The sequence below is a fragment of the Oryctolagus cuniculus genome, chromosome 7, assembly GCF_964237555.1.
Source record: "Oryctolagus cuniculus chromosome 7, mOryCun1.1, whole genome shotgun sequence".
In the NCBI taxonomy this organism is placed as follows: domain Eukaryota; kingdom Metazoa; phylum Chordata; class Mammalia; order Lagomorpha; family Leporidae; genus Oryctolagus; species Oryctolagus cuniculus.
In genome coordinates this window covers 133,115,531-133,136,263 of record NC_091438.1, presented here as the reverse complement: position 1 = coordinate 133,136,263, position 20,733 = coordinate 133,115,531, and the positions used below count along the sequence as shown (strand labels likewise).

At 48.6% G+C, this 20,733-nt stretch overlaps 1 protein-coding gene across 9 annotated transcripts; it reads left to right on the top strand.

The window, feature by feature from the left end:
- The first annotated feature begins 638 nt into the window (after positions 1-638).
- PPIE (peptidylprolyl isomerase E) lies at positions 639-18,948 on the top strand. 9 transcript variants are annotated; one of them, XR_001794549.3, is made up of 12 exons: positions 639-765; positions 1,817-1,915; positions 3,955-3,998; positions 4,296-4,376; positions 4,487-4,513; positions 6,241-6,322; positions 6,807-6,907; positions 8,151-8,274; positions 14,471-14,656; positions 15,040-15,091; positions 17,813-17,955; positions 18,136-18,948. XR_001794549.3 is itself a non-coding variant. In XM_017346433.3 (11 exons), exons 1-11 carry the CDS (start codon positions 735-737, stop codon positions 18,202-18,204), a joined length of 987 nt encoding a protein of 328 aa, XP_017201922.1. In that variant the 5' UTR covers positions 639-734; the 3' UTR covers positions 18,205-18,948. The 9 variants fall into 9 exon arrangements, 7 of the variants coding, with proteins under 7 accessions (XP_017201922.1, XP_008263738.1, XP_069934803.1 ...); XR_011390765.1 differs by lacking the exon at positions 4,296-4,376; XM_017346433.3 differs by lacking the exon at positions 15,040-15,091.
- Positions 18,949-20,733: the final 1,785 nt, after the last annotated feature.

Sequence of the window (20,733 nt, the reverse complement as noted above, 5' to 3'; positions counted from 1 at the left end):
TTTTTCTCTTCTGCCTCCTCTCTGGCTCCTTTTCTTTCAGCTTTTAGATAAAATGTCACCTCCAGGAGGTCCGAACCTACAACTCTATTTAAAATAAACACACGTGGTCCCATTGCTTTCTACCACTCACGTTAATTTGTGATTTATATATAAGTAGGTTCAGTCCAAGAGTCAGCAAACCTTTTCCCTAAAGGGCTAGACGGTAAATAGTTTATTATTTTATTTGTTTTGTAAATGAATAAATATTTTAGGCTTTGGGAGCCATAGGGCTCCTGCTCTTGCAGCACCCAAAAATCACCAGATAATGGCTGTGAACCAATAAAACTTTACGGACAAACACTAAAAATTCAGCTTCGTGAAATTTTCGCGGGTCACGAAATACTCCAGTTTCAATTTTCCGACTTTTCCAACTAATTTAAAACGTAAAAACCATTCTTAGCTTCCGGGCTGTCTAAAAATAGGTCATTAGGGCGGCCCAACCCACAGACCGCATTTTACTCATAGTTGATCATTTGCCCACAACGCCTGGGCTGATTCCGTCAAGCTTCGTTTCCCGCTACACCGTCTGCACCGGGACTGAGTGACCCAGGCCCATTTATTCCACCACGCAGCAGGCAGCTCACGCAGCCCCGCCCTCGGCTCGGCCGAACGCGGGAGGGGCGGGGCCTGTGAACGCTTGAGGCGGAAGGGGGCGGGTCGAGCGCCGACTTCCGGCGGAAGAGCGCGGGAGCAAGATGGCTACTACTAAGCGCGTCCTGTACGTGGGTGAGCAGGCGCGGGTGCAAGGCGGAGTCTGGGAGAACCGGGCCCCAAGTTGGGTTGGGGGTGTGGGGCGGGATTCTCTCCATACTGGGAGGGTGGCGAGCGGCCGCCAAGGCCTGGACTGTGTCGCTGTTGCTTCACCTCAGGTGCTAACCTGAGACGTGACGATTGTGCTTAGCTTCCTTCCTAGTCCGCCAAGCTCCAACAAGGTCCCGGAGGAGCGCTAGAGGAGTACTGGGGTCCCCAAAGCCTCGCGCCCATTCATTTTACATACAGTGATTTTTAGCAATGGCTTAGCCCCAGCCCTTGCCCTGAAGAAAAAAGTTCCCAGTCTACCCCCCAAAAAACTGGGAGTAACCTCAGCAGCACGGTTTGATAAGCGCCGTGGTCTGGACGGACAATGAACACGTGGGCATAGGCGCGGGGAGAAGTGACCATTCATTTGGAACGGTGAGGGCCACCGTTCCGGATGCGGTAATGGCGGAGCTGATGAGTAGTAGTTAGCAGCTTAGCCAAGGTAGAAGCAAGGCTGTTCTCTGCAAAGGGGCAATAAGAGCAGAAGCCCAAAGTTGTGAAATAGCCGGACACTTGGGGGCACAAGTGGGCCGTGTGTCGGGAAACTTAGGGAGTTGGAGAAGTAAGGCAAAAGAAGTTGGAGAGGTGGGCAGGGCTCGGGTTATGAAGACCCTGTGTACACTGCTTAGGCGTTAGTACTTCATCCTGTGGGAATCCTTTGAAGGCGCTAAGCAGATGGGTCACGGATTCAAATCTGCAGATTTCTCCCAAGTCATTCTAGTTGGCCTTGTGGCGTTGACAGAGGCAGTGGTGGTCAGTGGCAAAACTGTAACAATAACTTTAGGATTGGATAAGAGTCTGAAGGAAGGGTGAAGAGTGCTTCATAATGTGGGTGGGCGTTAGAGGATGCTCCGTAGGTAGATGAGAGAGGCGCTGTGTGTGTACCCCCTTCCCTTGGCTTAGCATGCCAGCTGGGCTGCAGGGACCTCTGCGGGGGTGTGGAGGACAGTGGCTCAGAGGACCCTTGGCTTGTTTGCAGGTGGGCTGGCAGAGGAGGTGGACGACAAAGTCCTTCATGCTGCTTTTATTCCTTTTGGAGACATCACAGATATTCAGATTCCTCTGGACTATGAAACAGGTGGGTTCTCTTAGTGACTCTCATGTTCGGACTTCTAGTAGCCACATGATTCTAAATGTGGCTTATATATAAGGAAGTTTGGGAGGGAGCCTCAGTGGGTCAGCATGGCAGTGATCTTGATGTAGAAGGAATGGTGTGAGGCCCTGTGGTTGGGAGTGGTAAATGCTTTGCAGAATTGCCATCTGTTAGGCTTGAGATAAGACAGATTTTTCAATAGACTAGGACTAGGAAGATGGGTTTTGAACTACATTGAAATCTAAATGTTGTTTCAAACTACGTGCTGGGTACCTGTCCCCATCACACCTGCTTCCCCCGACAGCTGTGCTGTTACACAAAGCAGCAAGAGAGCCTTCATCTTTGCTTACCTGGGTGAATTTCTCTTCAACTGGGATCACACTTACAATATCCTTTTTCTATTTTTACCTTTGTTGTCGTCTTCAGGATGAGTTTTAGGCCCAGCTCTGTCATCAACCATGCCTATGAATGGGGAATCTTTACTTGCAAAAGCAAAAAGGTTATATTGGCTTTCTAGGGCCCTTCTGTTCTCTGATTCTGTAATTAAACTAGCACTGTTCTTCTAGTTAGAAGAGGATTTTCCTGAGGATAATGACTGTGCATCCTTATCAACTGTTAGCACAGCTGATGCTCAGAAGGTATATTTGAATAAATAACTGATAGGTTAAATAACTTTATTTTTCTCCTTGTTTCGCATACAAAGCTTAAAGTTTGACTTCAGTGGAAAAATATTCAGTTTAAAGATTAAACTTGTAATTCATTATTTAACTATGTCCACTAAAAAACAAAGTTTATTATTGCCTAAAATGCCATTTTTTAAAATATTTATTTTATTTATTCGAAAGACAGTTACAGAGAGAGGTAGAGACAGAGGAGAAAGGTCTTCCATCTGCTGGTTCACTTTACAAATGGCCACAACAGCCGGAGCTGAGCTGATCTGAAGTCAGGAGCCAGTAGCTCCTTCTGGGTCTCCCACGTGGGTGCAGGAGCCCAAGACTTGGGGCATCCTCTGCTGCTTTCCCAGGCATATTAGCAGGGATCTGGATCAGAAGTGGAGCAACCAGTGTCCATATGGGATGCCAGCACTGCAGGCTGGGACTTTAACCTGCTGTACCACAGAGCTGGCCCCTAAAATGCCATTTAAGAATCAAAGAGTGAGGGACTGGCATTGTGGCATAGAGGATAAAGCTGCTGCCTGCAATGCCAGCATCCCATATGGGTGCCAGTTCATGTCCCTGCTGCTTCACTTCCAATTCAGTTCCCTGCTAATGACCTGGGAAAAGCAGTGGAAGATGACCCAAGTGTTTGAAACCTAGATGAAGCTCCTTTCTCCTAGCTTCAGCCTGGTTCAGCCCTGGTCTTTGCAGCCATCTGGGGAATGAGCCAGTGGATGGAAACTCTTTCTCTCTGTCTCTCCCTCTCTCTGTGACTTTGACTGTCAAATAAATAAATAGATCAGCTGTGCTGATCCAAAGCCAGGAGCCCGGAGCTTCTTCCATGTCTCCCACGCAGGTGCAGGGGCCCAAGGACTTGGGCCATCCTCTACTGCTTTCCCAGGCCATAGCAGAGAGCTGGATCGGAAGTGGAGCAGCCAGGACTTGAACCAGCACCCATATCGGATGCTGACACTACACGCAGTGGCTTTTTTAAAGATCTATTTATTTGAATGATAGAGTGACAGAGAGAGAGAGAGACATATCTCCCATCTGTTGGTTCACTCTCCAAATGGCTGCAATGGTTTGGACTGGTCCAGGTGAAGCCAGGAGCCAGGAATCAGGCACTCCTTCTGGGCTTCCCACATACATAGGTGGTAGGGGGCCAAATACTTGGGCCATCATACAGTGCTTTCCCAGGTTACACTTGCTGCTTTCCCAGGTACATTAGCAGGGAGCTGGATCAGAAGAGGAACAGCTGGGACTCAAACTGGTGCTCTGACAAGGGATGCCAGCACTGCAAGCAGAGGCCTAACTGATCACACCACAGTGCTGGCCTCAATTACTTGGCTTTGTTTTTCCTTCTTGCAGAAAAGCACCGAGGATTTGCTTTTGTTGAATTTGAGTTGGCAGAGGTAAGAAATTCTGAGCTACCTGTGTTCAGTCTTTGTGCGTATTATTGTTACTGATTATAGAGAAACTTGTTCTTCAATTGGTTAGGTTTCTAGGCCTTAAACTGGTGCTTCTGCAGAGCCCAGAACTGCTGTGTGAAGGAAAACTTCTCTCACTTATTCAGACTGTGGCCTGTGAATAACTCAGCCTTTTGCCAGGCCCTGCCCATCTTGCCCTGCAGAGTTCCTGAAGTCCAGTCCATGAGCCTTGTTACCTGGCAGCACTGGTAATTGTTTCTTATACCTTCAACTATATGGCAGATTGCTGCACCACCAGCTCCAACGTCAGCCAGGAAGTGCTCTTTGCTAGACCCACATGTAGCTCAGACAAGAAGAGTAGAGGTGACTTTCTCCTGTCTTACTGCTCCGGGGTATGTGTTTAGATAGTATAAGAAGCTTTCAGCTGCAAAACTAGACTTAACACCTTGGTTTTTGTTTGTTTGTTTTGACAGGATGCTGCAGCAGCTATCGACAACATGGTATGGTCAAGAACTCTCTAACTGAATTGCTTTTCGGTGGTTCAGAGGGTCTGTATTCATAGGTTGGTTCTGTGAACCTCTAAACTTACAAGGTTCCGTGGGGAGATAAGAATCATCATCATCATGTGGAAATGTACACCAAAAAAATGTCCTCGCTCAGACATTCTTCCCACTTACTAAGAGTGTAAATCCCACTCATCTCTGTTGGCCAATCTTTCACTGGCTGCCCCATGTCTAGGATAATAAATTGCAAACAGTTGATTGCACTGTGAAACTGACTCTTTCGCAAAAGGGGTAGGATTTCATGAAGCATTGGACCAGTTAACATTTTTTTATTTTTTTATTTTTTTTTGACAGGCAGAGTGGACAGTGAGAGAGAGAGACAGAGAGAAAAGTCTTCCTTTGCCGTTGGTTCACCCTCCAATGGCCGCCGCGGCCGGCGCGCTGCGGCCGGCGCACCGCGCTGATCCGATGGCAGGAGCCAGGAGCCAGGTGCTTTTCCTGGTCTCCCATGGGGTGCAGGGCCCAAGCACCTGGGCCATCCTCCACTGCACTCCCTGGCCACAGCAGAGAGCTGGCCTGGAAGAGGGGCAACCGGGACAGAATCCGGCGCCCCAACCGGGACTAGAACCCGGTGTGCCGGCGCCGCTAGGCGGAGGATTAGCCTAGTGAGCCGCGGCGCCGGCGACATTTGAGATATTCATAAGGATAATGCAGGGCATACTCCTGCTACAGATGATTTGAATGTCCTGGAAAGGTCCTTGGGAAAAATGATGGTGCTTTTTAGTATTTGTGCCTCCCTGAGACCCATATACAGGTGCTCCTGGACTTGGGATAGAGTTACAATGGAAGTTGAAAATTACTTAAGTTCAAAGTGTGTTGTATACACGTGATTTACCAGACACCCTAGCTTAGCAGCACAGCACACTGTAGCATGTAGGTTGTTTCCCCTTGTGATCGAATGACTGGGAGCTGGACTTGTTGCTACTACCCAGCATCAAGAAAAATTATTGTATCACATGACAGTAGCCAGAGAAAAGATCAGAATTCAAAATGTGAAGTATGATTTTTGCTGAATGCATATCACATTCACATCATCCTGAAGTCAAAAATTGTAAGTTGAGCCCTCATCTATAACTTTTATATCTGAGAGGAAATACAAAGACATATGCTGTTGATAACATTTTGTTGGAAAAAACACTTGAGACTCATCAGCACATGTTACAGGTTTGTTGTACACATCAGTGCATATTTAAACCTGAACACTAATTGTAATAAATTTAATTATTTCTAGTTTTATCACAATAAAACTACAGTTGAACCTGTTTTTTCTTTTGGGTAATGAGGTTTTTCTTTATTCCTGTTATCTCTGTTACCCGTTCATGAAGTATATTCCTTAGCTCTCAGAGATCCTTTTTCACTATTTCAAAGCAGATTTTGACTTTTGAAAGTGCACTCAGGTACTGGAAAACTGCATTTATCCTCATAACTCAGAGTACTCTGCACCCAGAGTTGCGTTGGTGTAAGCTCTCTGTGCTGGTATTGAAGGAAAGGAGGTGTGTGATGCCAAGGGAGGAAATGGCCTAGGGCCCTGCTTTGTGCTGGTTGCTGTGGGGGACTCAGGAGTTAAGGGAGGACAAGTCATGAGCATGTTGCAGAAGGAAATGGGAAGCCGCCTGGCTCTCTTCACCTGACAATTTAAGCATCTGGATTTTCAATCCTTTCAGAATGAGTCTGAGCTCTTTGGAAGGACAATTCGGGTCAATTTGGCCAAACCAATGAGAATTAAGGAAGGCTCTTCCAGACCAGGTGAGTGGGAGCAACTCTCAGATTCCCTGTCATGTCCCCAAGTTCATTAGTTGCATTTTTTCCCTGTTTACTTGGAAGTAGGTCCTACAGGCTGCTTCCTGGTGGACAGGAATAGACGGTTCACACTGGTGAAAAGCATGCACTGCCTCTGTTGGGAAGTGAAAATGTGAGCTTGGCATAGCCAGACTATCGTTTCTCTAATGAGAGGCCATGCTTGGTCTTCTGCCTTTCCCGGCCTTCTTGACACTCCTTTCCTCGGGGGCTCCATCAAGGGCTGCGGCCGGCAGAGCCTGTGCCTTTGCCTTGGACATCGCTCCATCCTCTTGCTAACTGGCTTCCGGGCTGACCTTCCCTGCAGGAGTTATCCCAGGGGCCACCTCTGGCCAAGAGGGCCACATAGTGTCTTCAGCTTCTCTGACCAGAGCCGCTTGTTAGCAGTTTGCTGAAAACTTGAAATTACTAGCGTTTAATTCTTTCCTTCCAGTTTGGTCAGATGACGACTGGTTGAAGAAGTTTTCGGGGAAGACTCTTGAAGAGAATAAAGAAGAAGAAGGGTCAGAGCCTCCCAAAGTAGAACCCCAGGAGGTGAGAATGCAGGTTCCTGCATCCGGAGCAGAGGCTGCCTTTTCACAGAGATTTTATTTTTTTCAAGTTTTTGTGGAAATTTGTGAATACAGGTACAAAATCAGAGAGTGAGTAATGTGCTCTCAGTACTCGGCAGGGGCAGCACTGAGTGAATTAAAGAGGCTCGGGTCCCTGGTCCTTGTTGTGTTCTGTGTGGTGCGCTGCTCAGCTCTGTGTGGTACAGATTTGTGATTACCAATGACAAGGAGGAAGATTGGGTGCTCGTTTCCACCATTCCTGACCCGCCTCCTCCTCCACTGAAGACTGGGCTCCTCCTCTGCGTCCACGTGGCCAGTTTGTGACTCTTCAGGGCTCACTGTAGAGGGCAGAGGGGCTGGTACATGAATGGGTCTGCTTAACTGGAGTACGGTGGCTGGGCTTGAACCAGTGTTGGAAGTTGGTGAGAGTTGTGCAGTGGGGGCCAGAAGAGTGTGCTGTTCTGTGACTGCAGGGCAGGGGGACGCAGGATGATGAGACAGCGTGCCTGGAACTGGGGTCGAGTGAGGTAGTGCTGAGGTCTCCTGTCACTGCATGTGGGGAGCAATCCGGACTGGACTGAGTTACTGGAATTAAGACTTATTCTATGCATCTGCTCTCCCACAATATGGCGCTGGGAGAGAAGTAAACAGCTTCCGCACAGCTGCCTCCAGTTCAACCAATTAACTGTAGGACTTGCTCCTGATTGGAGAGCAGCGTACTCGGCGTGTGGGCAGCCGAGTTGGGATTGGCGGAGGAGGACTACAAAGGAGGAGAGAGACGGCATGCACCGGGAACATCTATGGGGAACATCTAAGGGAACCCGTGCAGCCCCCGAGAGAACCGGCCGGCGGTGTGCCGCTCCCCTGCGGAAGTGGGGAATGCGGCCAGGGGGAACTGCCCTTCCACGGAGGTGGAAGGGATAGTAGCCAACCCGGGAGGAGCCGGCGGCGAACCCGGGGAGGGCCGAGCAGATGAAAGAACAGTGCAGGGTCCTGTGTCGTTCCTCCATGAAGAGGGGGAGCGACAACTGCATGTCCAGCTGGGTGCTGTGGCCATGGCTCGTGCCTCCTGTAGCAGTGTCAGGTCCAAGACCTTTCCTGTCAGCACCTTGCTCCAGCCTGCTTGCTGGCGTTGTGTTCTGGGTGTTTGTGTGCAGGGCGTTGTCTGTGCTTGTGTTTGGGAAGTCAGGCATTCTCTCTAACCAGCACTTTTCTTCGGTACCCAGGGAGAGCCCACTGCGAAAAAGGCCCGGTCAAATCCTCAGGTGTACATGGACATCAAGATTGGGAATAAACCAGCTGGCCGCATCCAGATGCTCCTGCGTTCAGATGTTGTACCCATGACAGCAGGTGGGTAGGCCTCTGTCTAGGCCAGCAGGAAGCTGTAGGCGACCAGTGACAGACTTCTGCCTCACTTTTGGTACCCTTGACGATTTTGTTGTTGTTGTTGTTGTTTTTTAAACCTGAATCAGTTTGAGGTATCTCATTTCCTGGAATCTAGTAACAGAGTCAGAGCAGGTATTTTTGAGATTGTCTTAAGTGGTAGATTACCTTTTTTTTTCTCTTGCATTATTAGAGAGAGAGAGACAGACAATTTTTATCCACTGGCTCACCCCCCTCCCCCAAAAGCCCACAACACCCAGAGCTTCAGGCCAAGCCAAAGCCTGGAACCGGGAATCCCATCCTGGTCTCCCGTGTCGGTGGCAGGGTCCTAAGTACTTGTGCCATACTCTCAGGCACGTTAGCAGGAAGGTGGCTTGGGAGCAGAATAACCAGGACTCAAACTGGCACTCCAATATGGGATGCCAGCATCATAAGCAGCGGCTTAACCTGCTGTGCCACACTCTAGGCCTGCAGACAGTTTCTTGATTGTCTCTTCTAGTTTGTTAAATATTGACTTTTTATTATAAATTTTTATTATTTATTTTAAAGCCAGAGACAGATCTCTCATCCTCTGGTTCACTCCCCAAATGCCTGCTATAACTAAGGCTGGACCAGGCCAAAGCTAGGAGCCAGTAACTCACCATCACCTGCTACCCCCTCTGACGTGCATTAGCAGGAAGCTGGAATAGAGAGTGTAGTCAGTTCTCAAACCCAGGCACTACAATAAGGGATACAGTTGTCCCAAGCTGTATTAATGCTATGTCAAATGCCCGAGTCAATTTCACAAAGCCAATTTGTAAAACTGGTAGTCCCCTGGTGCTGTGCTGCACCTCACTCCACTGCCAGCACCATTTGCTGCTCCTTACAGGCAGTTCATTTCAACTCTTGGCCAGTTCCTTTGGTTTTTGCTTCCTGAAGTTGTAGGTTTCTACTTCCTGGTTTTTCCATTTTAGACATTATTTTTTTAAGATTTATTTATGTTACTGAAAGGAGGAGTTACAGAGAAGCAGAGGCAGAGAGAGAAAGGTCTTCCATCTGCTGGTTCACTCCCCAAGTGGCTGCAAGGGCTGGAATAGGGCTGATCTGAAGCCAGGAGTCAGGAGCTTCCTCCAGGTCTCCCACATGGGTGCAGGGGTTCAAGGACTTGGGCCATCTTCCACTGCCTTCCCAGGCCACAGCAGAGAGCTGGACTGGAAGTGAAGCAGCCGGGACTTGAACCAGTGCCCATATGGGATACCAGCACTGCACACAGTGGCCTTACCTGCTACGCCACAGTGCCAGCTCCTAGATATTATCTTTTGACTTCCTACTTGAATAGAAGGAATTATTAGCTTTTGAAAATCTAATGGGGCCGGCGTCATGGCGCAGTGGGTTAATCCTCTGCCTGCGGTGCCAGCATGCCATATGGGCACTGGTTCTAGTCCTGGCTGCTCCTCTTCCAATCCAGCTCTCTGCTATGGCCTGGGAAAGCAGTAGAAGATGGCCCAAGTCCTTGGATCCCTGCACCCACATGGGAGACCAGGAAGAAGCACCTGGCTCCTGGCTTCGGATCAGCACAGCTCTGGCCATTGCAGTCATCTGGGGAGTGAACTAACAGAAGGAAGACATTTCTCTCGGTCTCTCCCTCTCACTGACTGTAACTCCACCACTCAAATAAATAAATAAATAGATCTTAGAGAAAAGAAAAGTCATTAAAAAAAGAAAAGAAAAGAAAATCTATTGCCTCGTATAGGTTCCATGACTGTGGTTAGGTCGTTGTTTATTTTACCTATGTAAGCATATGATAAACGTATTCCATGCACAGCATTCTGTTTTGCCTGGAATTATCACCTGTGTATTTACTCCTGATTCTCTCCCAAGTCCTCCTGCTGGGTTTTCTACATACAGCTGTCTGCCAGCTTGTGAGGGCAGGGCTGAATGCCTCCATGTTCAGTACCTAACCTTCTACCTTGTCTCCCTTTGTCATGATGGTGCCTCAGCCCTCAGCCATCTGCTTTTCCTCACCAGAGAGTAGATCCACCGGCAGAGGCAGCCCTCGCTGCAGGGTCAAGAAGAGGAAGATCTAGGGTTAGCCACTCCTTGAACAGGACTTCAGCCAGGCCTACTCTTCTTAGAATTACCTTCTCCCTTGTATTGAGCTTTTGGAATGTAAATTCAGTTGCTTCTTGGTTTTTGCAATCTTAAAATCAGCTTTTTTAGATCTGCTTTATCATTTATTTGTTTTCTAGCTTTCAAAAATGTTTTTGTTATGGTCTCACCACTACCCCCTTTTAAAAATTATTTTTGGATATTTTAATTATTTTAAGTATATGTTAATTACTATGTTGTACCATAATCACTGCTACCTATTTTCAGGATTTTTTTCATCACCCCAAGCAAAAACTCTGAGCCTACCAGGAAGGAACTCTGTACTTTCCTTCCTTTGGCTTCTGGAAACTGCTGATCTTTCTGTCTGTATGAATTAGCCTATTCTAGATAGTTCATATAAGTGGAATCATGCAATAGTTGTCTTTTATGCCTGACTTATTTCACTTAGCGTAATGTTTTCAGGGTTTATTCATGCTATGCCATGTTTCAGGATGTCATTCTTTTTATGGCTGAATAATATTCTATTGGATGTATACAAAGGGGCTTTAGAGAGTTTCTGGGACAATGAAATTAAAAGATAAGGTCTGGGGTGAGTGTCTGGTGCAGTAGTTAAGATGCTTCCTAGGATGGCCACATCCCCTATCAGGGTGCCTGGGTTGAAATCCCAGCTCCACTCTCCGTTGTGCCTTCCTGCCAATGCACAACCTGGGAAGCAGCAGGTGATGGGTCAGGTAGTTGAGTCCCTGCCACTCATATGGAGACCCATTTTGAGTTGTCAGCTCCTAGGCATTTGGGGATAGGAGGTCTGTCTCTCTGTCCTTTTCTCTTTCTTTTCTTGTCAATTAAAAAAGTTTTTAAAAATTTTGAAGTCTATGCATAATTTTCTATAATATACATTTTCCAGGTAATTTTTGAAGACCCTAATGTATTCTGTTTTGTTCATTCATTTATTGACGGACCCTTGAACACTGTTTCTCCCTGTTAGTTATTGTGAATAATGCTAACATGAACATTCATGTGTAAGTGTGTATTTTTTAGTTATAAGTTTATTCCTAGGAGTAGAAATGCTGAGTCATAACTCTGTATTTAACTTTTTAAGGAGTAAGCAAACTGTTTCCCACAGTGAGTATACTACTTTACCTTCCCATCAGCAATGTATGAGAGTTCTAGTTTCTCTACATCTTCTCCAATAGTTGTGATATTGGATATAGCATTGTGGTTTTGATTGGCATTTCCCTAATGGCTAATGATATCAAGCATTTTTTTAAAAGATTTATTTACTTACTTATTTTAAAGTCAGAATACAGAGGGAGAGACAGAGAGAGAGAGAGAGAGAGATCTTGCTTCCACTGGTTCACTTCCCAAGTGGCTGCAATAGCCGGGGCTGAGCCAAGCAGAGGCCAGGAACCAGGAGCTTCTTCCAGGTCTCCCATGCATGTGCAGAGGCCCAAGTATGTGGGCCATTTTCCACTGCTTTCCTAGTCCATAGCAGAGAGCTGGATCAGAAGTGGAGCAGCCAGGACTCGAACTGGCGCCCATATGGAATGCTGGCACTGCAGGCAGTGGCTTTACCCCCTATGCCACAGTACCAGCCCCTGTTTTTGTTTTTTAAGGATTTATTTATTATGTATTTGAAAGGTAGAGTTACACAGAGGCAGAGAGAGAGGAGTCTTCCATCTGCTGTTTTACTCCCCGAATGGCTGCAATGGACAGAGCTGCTGCACCAATCTGAAGCTGGGAGCCAGGCACTTCTTCTGGGTCTCCTACACAGGTGCAGGGGCCCAAGGGCTTGGGCCATCTTCTGCTGCTTTCCCAAGCTGTAGCAGAGAACTGGATCAGAAGTGGAGCAGCTGGGTCTCGAACCGGCACCCATGTGGGATGCCAGCATTTCAGGAGGCAGCTTTACCCACTGTGCCACAGTGCCCGCCCCTAGATTATGTTTTTATTGAATTTTTGGTATTCATTATATATTCTGAACATTAAGCCCTTATGATATAATTTGCAAATATTTTTCCCCTATTCTGTGGGTTGCTTTTCACTCCATTGATGGTGTCCTTTGATATGTGTAAGTTTTTTTTTTTTTTAAGATTTTATTTATTTCTTTGAGAGGTAGAGTTACAGACAGGGAGAGACAAAGGTCTTCCATCCACTGGTTCTCTCCAGATGGCCACAACGGCTGGAGCTGGGCTGGTCTGAAGCCAGGAGCTTCTTCTGGGTCTCCCACATGGGTGCAGGCCATAGAAGAGAGCTCCACTGCCTTTCCAGGCCAAGGCAAAGGGCTGGATCAGAAGAGGAGCAGTTGGGACTAGCACTGGCGCCCATGTGGCATACTGCACCGCAGGCAGAGGCTTTACCCACTATACTGCAGCGCTGGTCCCATATATGTATAAGTTTTTCTTTTTTTTAAGATTTATTTTATTTATTTGAAAAAGTTACAGAGAGAGGTAGAGACAGAGAAAGAGGTCTTTCATCCACTGGTTCACTCCCCAGATGGCTGCAGCGGCTGGTGCTGCACCCATCAGGAGCCAGGAGCCTCCTCTGGGTCTCCCATGTGGACACAGGGGCCCAAGAACTTGGGCCTTCCTCCACTGCTTTCCCAGGCCACAACAAAGAGCTGGATCGGAAGAGGAGCATCCGGGACTAGAACCAGCTCCCATATGGGATGCTGGCACTTCAGGCCAGGGCTTTAACCCACTGCACCACAGCGCCGGCCCCCATATAAGTTTTAAACTTAATGAAATCTTGGCCAGCGCTGCGGCTCAATAGGCTAATCTTCCACCTAGCGGCGCCGGCACACCGGGTTCTAGTCCCGGTCGGGGCACCGGATTCTGTCCTGTGTCCTGGTTGCCCCTCTTCTAGGCCAGCTCTCTGCTGTGGCCCAGGAAGGCAGTGGAGGATGGCCCAAGTGCTTGGGCCCTGCACCCGCATGGGAGACCAGGAGAAGCACCTGGCTCCCGCGGCGGCCATTGGAGGGTGAACCAACAGCAAAAAGGAAGACCTTTCTCTCTGTCTCTCTCTCTCATTGTCTACTCTGCCTGTTAAAAAAAAAAAAAAAAAAGACCTTAATGAAATCTGGGGCCAGCTCTGTGGTGTGTTGGGGGTAGAGCTGCCGCCTGTGGTACCTGCATCCTCTGTGGCACCAGTTCAAATCCTGGATGCTCTGCTTCTGATCCGAATCCCTGCAAATGTGCCTAGGAAAGCAGTGGGAGGTGGTCCAAATGCTTGGGCCCCTGCGCTCACGTGGGAGACCTGGAAGAAGCTCCTGGCTGCTGGCTTCAGAGTGGCTGAGCTCCTGCCATTGCAATCATCTGGGGAGTGAACCAGCAGATAGATGATCTCTCTCTCTCTGCCTCTGCCTCTCTGTAACTCTGCCTTTCAAATAAATAAATAAATCTTATAAAAAAAAAAACTTGATAAAACCTAACATCTATTTTTCGTGTTATTTGTGCTTTTAGTATTATATTTAATAAACCACTGCCAAATCCAAAATCATAAAAATTTGCCCCTGTGTTTTCTTCTAACATCCTTTGGTTTTTCTTTTTAAAAATCACCTTAGCTCCAACTTAGCATGCTTTTAGGAGAGGGCAGTGCTAGGATCTATGTGTTCCATCCTCCTCTAATCTGAATCCTTTGAAGTCCTTTATGGTCAGTATCACAAAGGTTTTTGATGAGCAGTTCTTATTTTAAAATGAAAATAGAGTTGGTCACTTTATGGATTTAACCAACTGTGCATCAAAAATATATAGAGGAAAAGTTAGATCTGTACTGAACATGTAAGTGCTTTTTTCCTTGTCATTATTCCTTAAGCAGTAAAGCACAACAACCACTTAGTAATTTGCATCCTATTGGGGATTATTAGTAACATAGAGATGATTTCAGATATAAAGGAGGATGTGCATAGTTCTGTGCAAATACTATGCCATTTTATATACGGGATTTGATTATCTGCAGACCCTCAGAGGAGGGTCCTGGAACCAATCCCCAACAAATACCAAGAGGTGACTGTACAAGCATTAAACAGATCTGTAGTTTATTTTGTTTTTCAACTCAGCACTTCTTACTTTCTCAACCCCAGAGAATTTCCGTTGCCTGTGCACCCATGAGAAAGGCTTTGGCTTCAAGGGAAGCAGCTTCCACCGCATCATTCCCCAGTTCATGTGCCAAGGCGGCGATTTCACAAACCACAATGGCACCGGGGGCAAGTCCATCTATGGGAAGAAGTTTGATGATGAAAACTTCATCCTCAAACATACAGGACCAGGTAAGTCTCAGTGTGGTGACGTGTGAGATTGGGCCAGGGCGGAATGACCATGCAGGCCAGAAACATGGACGTGGTTGTGGCCGAGGGACAGGGTGCCTAGGGGAGAGCTAGCTGCCGGACAGAGGAGACACACCCAGCCCCGCTGCCGTGGGCCAGCTTGCTCACACTGTGTCATCCCCCTGCTGTGTCCGCATTCCCTGTTAGCCTAGCTTGATTCTGTGGTCTGCCATTGTAAGCTCTCCCTATGCCCTCAACCCCACTCCCATCAGACTTAATCTAGGAAACTCTCAGTGGATGGTCCCCTAGCAGCCAGAGGAAAATAAAAAATGCAGCAACAACACAGAGTTGTACTGAATGGTCTGTCTTGACATTTATGTCTGCAGTTTTGAAGGAAGCTCTTGGCAGCCCCAGGTTGATGCTGTGTCCCAGTCAGAGGTGATGATCTCAAGCCTGTCTTCTCTCCCGTCTCTGTCTGCATGGACATGCTCTGACTTCCCTCTGACGTTTCAGAGGAAAAACTTTCCGCTCATGGACTGGTCACCCCTCCACCCCCCATTTAAGAACCTGCCTTCTGCAGGAGTCCGTCTCAGCCTGGTGTAATTCTCTTCCCCTGCTCTGCCCAGTGCGGCTGTCAGCACACAGCATGTGGGATTTCTGCAGTCATCCTCAGACCATTTCCCCTCCAGCTGCCGCTTGTGTCTCTGGTCTACTTTTTAGCAAAACATCTTGAAAAAGTGGCTTATACTTACTGCCTTTCTTCTGTAAGTCCTTTTAGCCAGACTTCCAGCCCCATGTCACGTTGAAACCCCTGTTAGCAAAGATGCCATCAGGGACCAATGTTGTGGGTTAAGCTACCACTTGGTACACTCTGGAATCCCCTATCTGAGTGCAGGTTCAAGTCCTGGCCACTCTGCTTCTGATCCAGCTTCCTGTTAATATACCTGGAAAGGCAGCAGAAGGTGAACTGAGCACTTGGGCCCTTGCTACCATGTGGGAGACCCGAGTTCCTGGCTCCCAAATTCAGCCTGGCTCAGATCTGGCTGTTGCAGCAGCCATCTGGGGAGGGAACCAGTAAATGGAAAATCAGTATCTCTCTCCTTCTCTCCCCTTCTCTCCCTCCCCCTCCCCCTCTTCATTGCTCTGCCTTTCAGACTAGTTAATTAATTAATTATTTTAAAAAATGATGCCAGTAGACTCCATCTTGCCAATTAAAAAGAAATTTTTTTTTAAGATTTATTTATTTATTTGAAAGACTTACAGAGAGAGAGAAGAGGAGGAGAGGCAGAGAGAGAGGTCTTGCATCCACTGGTTCATTCCCCAATTGGCTGCAAGGGCTGGAGCTGCGCCGATTAGGAGCCAGGAGCTTCTTCCAGGTTTCTCACATGGGTGCAAGGGCCCAAGGACTTGGGCCATCTTCTACTGCTTTCCCAGGCCACAACAGAGAGCTAGATCAGAAGTGGAGCAGCTGGGACTCGAACCGGTGCCCAAATGGGATGCTGATACTGCTGGCAGTGGCTTTACCCACTACGCCACAGCACTGGCTCCTAAACCATTTTTTATACCATTTTGTTTTAATGTAATACTTAACGTCACATAGCATCCTTAATTTTTAAAAAATATTTACTTATTTGAAAGGATTACAAGGAGAGAGAGAGAGAGAGAGAGAGAGAGAGAGAGAGAGAGATCTCCCATCCACTGATTCATTCCCAGATGGCCACAGCAAGAGCTGGGCCAGACCAAAGCCAGGAGCCATCTTGAGTCATTTACCACTGCTTTTCCAGCCTATTAGCAGAAAGCTGGATTGGAACTGGAGCAGCTAGAACTTGAACCACTACCCATATGGAATACTAGTGTTGCAGGCAGTGGTTTTACCCACTACAGCACAATGTCAGCCCCATTAAATGCATTTTTTACCTATACCAAAACCTGGCAAGACACTCGAAAGACCATGTGTATGTGGGACAAGTTTTTTTTGTATGGAACATGGCAGAACATCCAGCACTCCAGGCCCCCTCCTACTTGATGCCAGTAGCACCTCGCAGTATTATTATTATTATTATTATTATTATTATTTATTTGAAGAGAGAGATTTTCATCTGCTGGTTCATTCCCCAAATTCCCACAACAGCTGATGCTGGGCCAGGCCCAAGCCGCGAGCCCAAAGTCAATACGTCTGTCATATGAGTGGTAGGGACCCAACTGCTTGAGCCATCACTGATGCTTCACAGGGTGTGCATGAGCAGGAAGCTGGAATTAGAAGCAGACGCAGGATATGAACCCGGCCACTCTGAAGCAACGCAGGCATCCCAAGCACCGACTTAACCACTTCGTCAAACTCCCACCCCCCCGACAGTATTTCTGAAATCAGAGATGCATTTAAAGTTCCAAAGGCCCTAGGGGCAGGACCAGCCCCATTGAGAGCCACTGCCCTATACCTCACCTCCGTTCCCGTGGCTTTCAGTGGGATGTCTGAGTCAAGTTTGTCTCCGTGCTGATTGCTCCCTGACTTCAGACCTCTCCCAGCTCCCTAATTGCTGTCTTCCCCAGCTGCTCCATGGGCACCTCAGTCCTCACGTGTCTAAACCAGCTCCGGGCCTTCTCCCCGAAACTCATCCCTGTTTGAGTAAATGACACCACCACCCTCTGAGCTGCTTGGGCAGAACTTTGGCATGGCCTTACTCAGTCCTGTGTCCCCGCCACCCATGTGTCACATCCATCCTCCAGTCCTCGCCTGGCCCAGCTGCATGAGATGCACACGCATGTTCTCCTGCCTGATGGCCTCCTGCTTCCTCCCTGTGTCATAGCTGGCAGAGCACAGTCAGCTTTTGAGTAACTTTTCTGCTGACTGAGCTCCTCCAGGGCCAGGGCTATGTTTTGTTCATCAGTGTTCCCAGAACTCAACAGGCCCTGGTTTGAGAGGAGACACTTAATAAGTAACTGTTGAGTGAATGAATGAATGAAACAACAAACCAATGTGAAATGATTGAAACAACCCTGCCCGTCCTGTGTCACAGTCAGCTCAGTGAAGGACAAGGTGGCTGCGTCCACGTGGTCTGTGCATCCCGCAGTCCCATTCTGCCTGGTGGGGGGCTGCCGACAGGCTGCACCCATGTGCGCTGGGGTGGAGGGAGCTGACGAGCTCCTTCCCTCCCCCAGGCCTGCTCTCCATGGCCAACTCTGGCCCAAACACCAATGGCTCCCAGTTCTTCCTGACGTGTGACAAGACAGACTGGCTGGATGGCAAGCATGTGGTGTTTGGGGAGGTGACCGACGGTCTGGATGTCTTGCGACAGATTGAGGTGGGTGGCAGGGAACAGGCCCGAGCCGGCAGGGGTGGGCCGGGGGTGCTTCCTGCAGCATTCCTGTCCCCAGGCGGAAGGTTCCAGCTTGGGAGTGGGCAGCAGGGCGGGGGTGCCCGAGCCAGACTTCGTTCTCCACCCGCACGCCCCTGACTTCTGGTCTCTGTTCTGCCCCCCAAGGCCCAGGGCAGCAAGGACGGGAAGCCCAAGCAGAAGGTGATCATCGCGGATTGTGGCGAGTTCGCGTGAGCTGAGCTGGCGCCCTCTCTGCCCTTGCTCTGCACACCCAGGAAGGAGTTGCGGCCTCCGGGACCAGCACGGAAGCAGCGTTCGTAGCCAGAGCCCTTCCTCGGCGTCAGCTCCTACAGGCACAGCATGGACTTCTCTGGGCTCTTTCCCATCGTGCCTGGGCCAGGAGCAGCCAGGCAGGCACCGCCCTCCCCATCACGGACAGGCCTGGCGTTTGCTGCCAGGGCCCGATCCCCACCTGCCCGCGGGGACCCTGGAGATTTTCTCCACCAAAATAAATCCTCGTCCTCAGACTGCTGCCTCCAGCCAGCTCCTAGGGGTTGTCAGAGTTTGTGTCTGTGGCTAAGCTTTCTTCTGAGATGGGCTGGCAAGTGGCCAGGGCAGTGTCCTCCCTGTAGATTGTTTTTCCCCTCATGGACCTGTCCCTGTTGATACCAGGTAATCCACCTGCACACCCAGTAGCCCTGTCAGACTGTGTCAAGACAGCAGAGTTCAAAGACCGTGGGAACGCTCCTGTCTTCTGCAGCCTCTGCTCCTGAACTGCTGCTGGCCTCGGAGCCGCAAGGGTACCTGCCAGTCACGCTCCATGATGCGTTTATATTGCGTACTTTCATTTCACAAATTTTTCTAATAATGTTTTACAGCTCAAAGTGCTTTTCCTCTGCTACATACTGCACTTGTCAGGGATAGGAAGTCAGCAAATCACATGGGCCTGTTTTTGTGAATAAATTTTATTGGAACACAGCCACATCTATTTGTTTACATATGGTTTATGGCTGCTTCCTCACTACAGTGGCAGAGTTGAACAGTTGGCAACAGACACTCTGGCCCATGGGGCTCTCCAGAGAACCAGTAAGTTGTGTATATATTCATAGAAGGAAAAAGATTTCTCTTAAGGAATTGGCTCATGCAGTTTTAGAGGCTGGCAGGTCTGAAGTCCACAGGGCAGGCCTCCGGCTGGAGACCTGGAGAGAAGCTGTTCATGTCTGGCCATGGAATGTCCTTCTCCAGTGACCTTGCTGCTGTTGAGGCTTTCCACTCATTGAGTATTTACTCTCAGCCCTCACAGAAGCTCACCGACTTCTGGCCAGAACAAACGGGCCCGGGCCTGCTGAGCTCCCGTTTCCTCTCCCATGTGCAGCCGCTGCTGAGAGCCTGCATTGGGCTGTCTTCCGACCTCTCCAGAGGCTGGCCAGGAGGGCAGCTTTAAAGATACCCCCGTGTGCTGAAGGCTGCAAGCAGGGGCTGAGCCTTTTAGCTGTTGGACACCTCCCTGCGGGTCTGCCAACACAGACCATCCAGAATCTGCTGGGCTGAGGCAGGAGCGGCCCAATGCCTCCTGGCCCTGGTGATCCCAGGAAGTTCTTTGACCTGCTGGCCCTACTCGGGCCCCATGTGCCAGTTGGACTCCCCAGGAGTGCCTTCTGTGGTCAGCCACACTCCTGCTATGTGCTTGAGATGCCGCAGGCAGTGGTCACAGCACTGGGCACCCTGTCGGCCGGCGCCTCCTGTCTGCCGGCCTCACACCTGCCTCCAAAGCGTAGGCATCTGTCCAAGCAGCCCCAAGGAAGGAGTCCTGGGACGACTGGTGGTAAAAATGGAGTCTGGTGACAGAAAACTTAGACAGCCATGTTTTCAAACAGTATTTATTAACAGATTTTCATTATAAAGGAGGGAAAGCACATCACAAAGGAATTTACAGTGTGATCCCAATTTTGCAAAAATTTCTATAGTATCTAAACATTTATTTTAAGAACAAAGCCTAGAAATGAAGCCACCAAGGTACTTACGTGCTTATCTGAGTCAAAGCTGTGGTGATTTGAATTATGTTTTATTTTTTTAATTAATGCAGCTTGGAGGAAAAAATGGAAAACGTTTTAGAAAGTGGATCAAGTGCTAGTGTAAGGCTTTCTCCTAAGTAGTAGAATGCCCCGTAAGTAGTAGATGCCCCCATTCAGACTGCCGGGGAGGCCCCCAGTGGAGTGGGATGTGGGATGTGGGGTCCTGGTGTCTCAGACACAGGAGGGGTTTCATCTGGGCCACTGCCGGCCTCACCAGACGCTGACCAGGCCTCTAAAGGTGTTGAGAATCTGAGTCCTGCTCTCCCAGGAATACCACCAGGTATTGAGTCTTTTTTTTTCCTTACCACAACTCTGAAATACAGCACCATTTGCAGAACACTTGTTTCAATGGACGCTCCAAGGGAGCGAATTCATTTGTGAGATCACTAACAGATACCACTTGTTAAGCCTTTGTACATCCCACATCCCAAATGTTTGTGTGCAACCAATCTTTAACATAGCGCAGAGAGGAGAGAACAAGTACCCTGCTCTACAGAGAAAAAGGCAAAACCATTCTTGGAGTTAAATCTTTTTAAAATCTGGACTCTGGCTATGCCGCCTCTTTTCTTGTTTCTTAGGAATTTTTCTAGAACGTCTTACTTCCCTGTCTTAGAAGACAGATAACCTGGCTGGCGCCGCAGCTCACTAGGCTAATCCTCTGCCTGTGGCACTGGCACCCCAGGTTCTA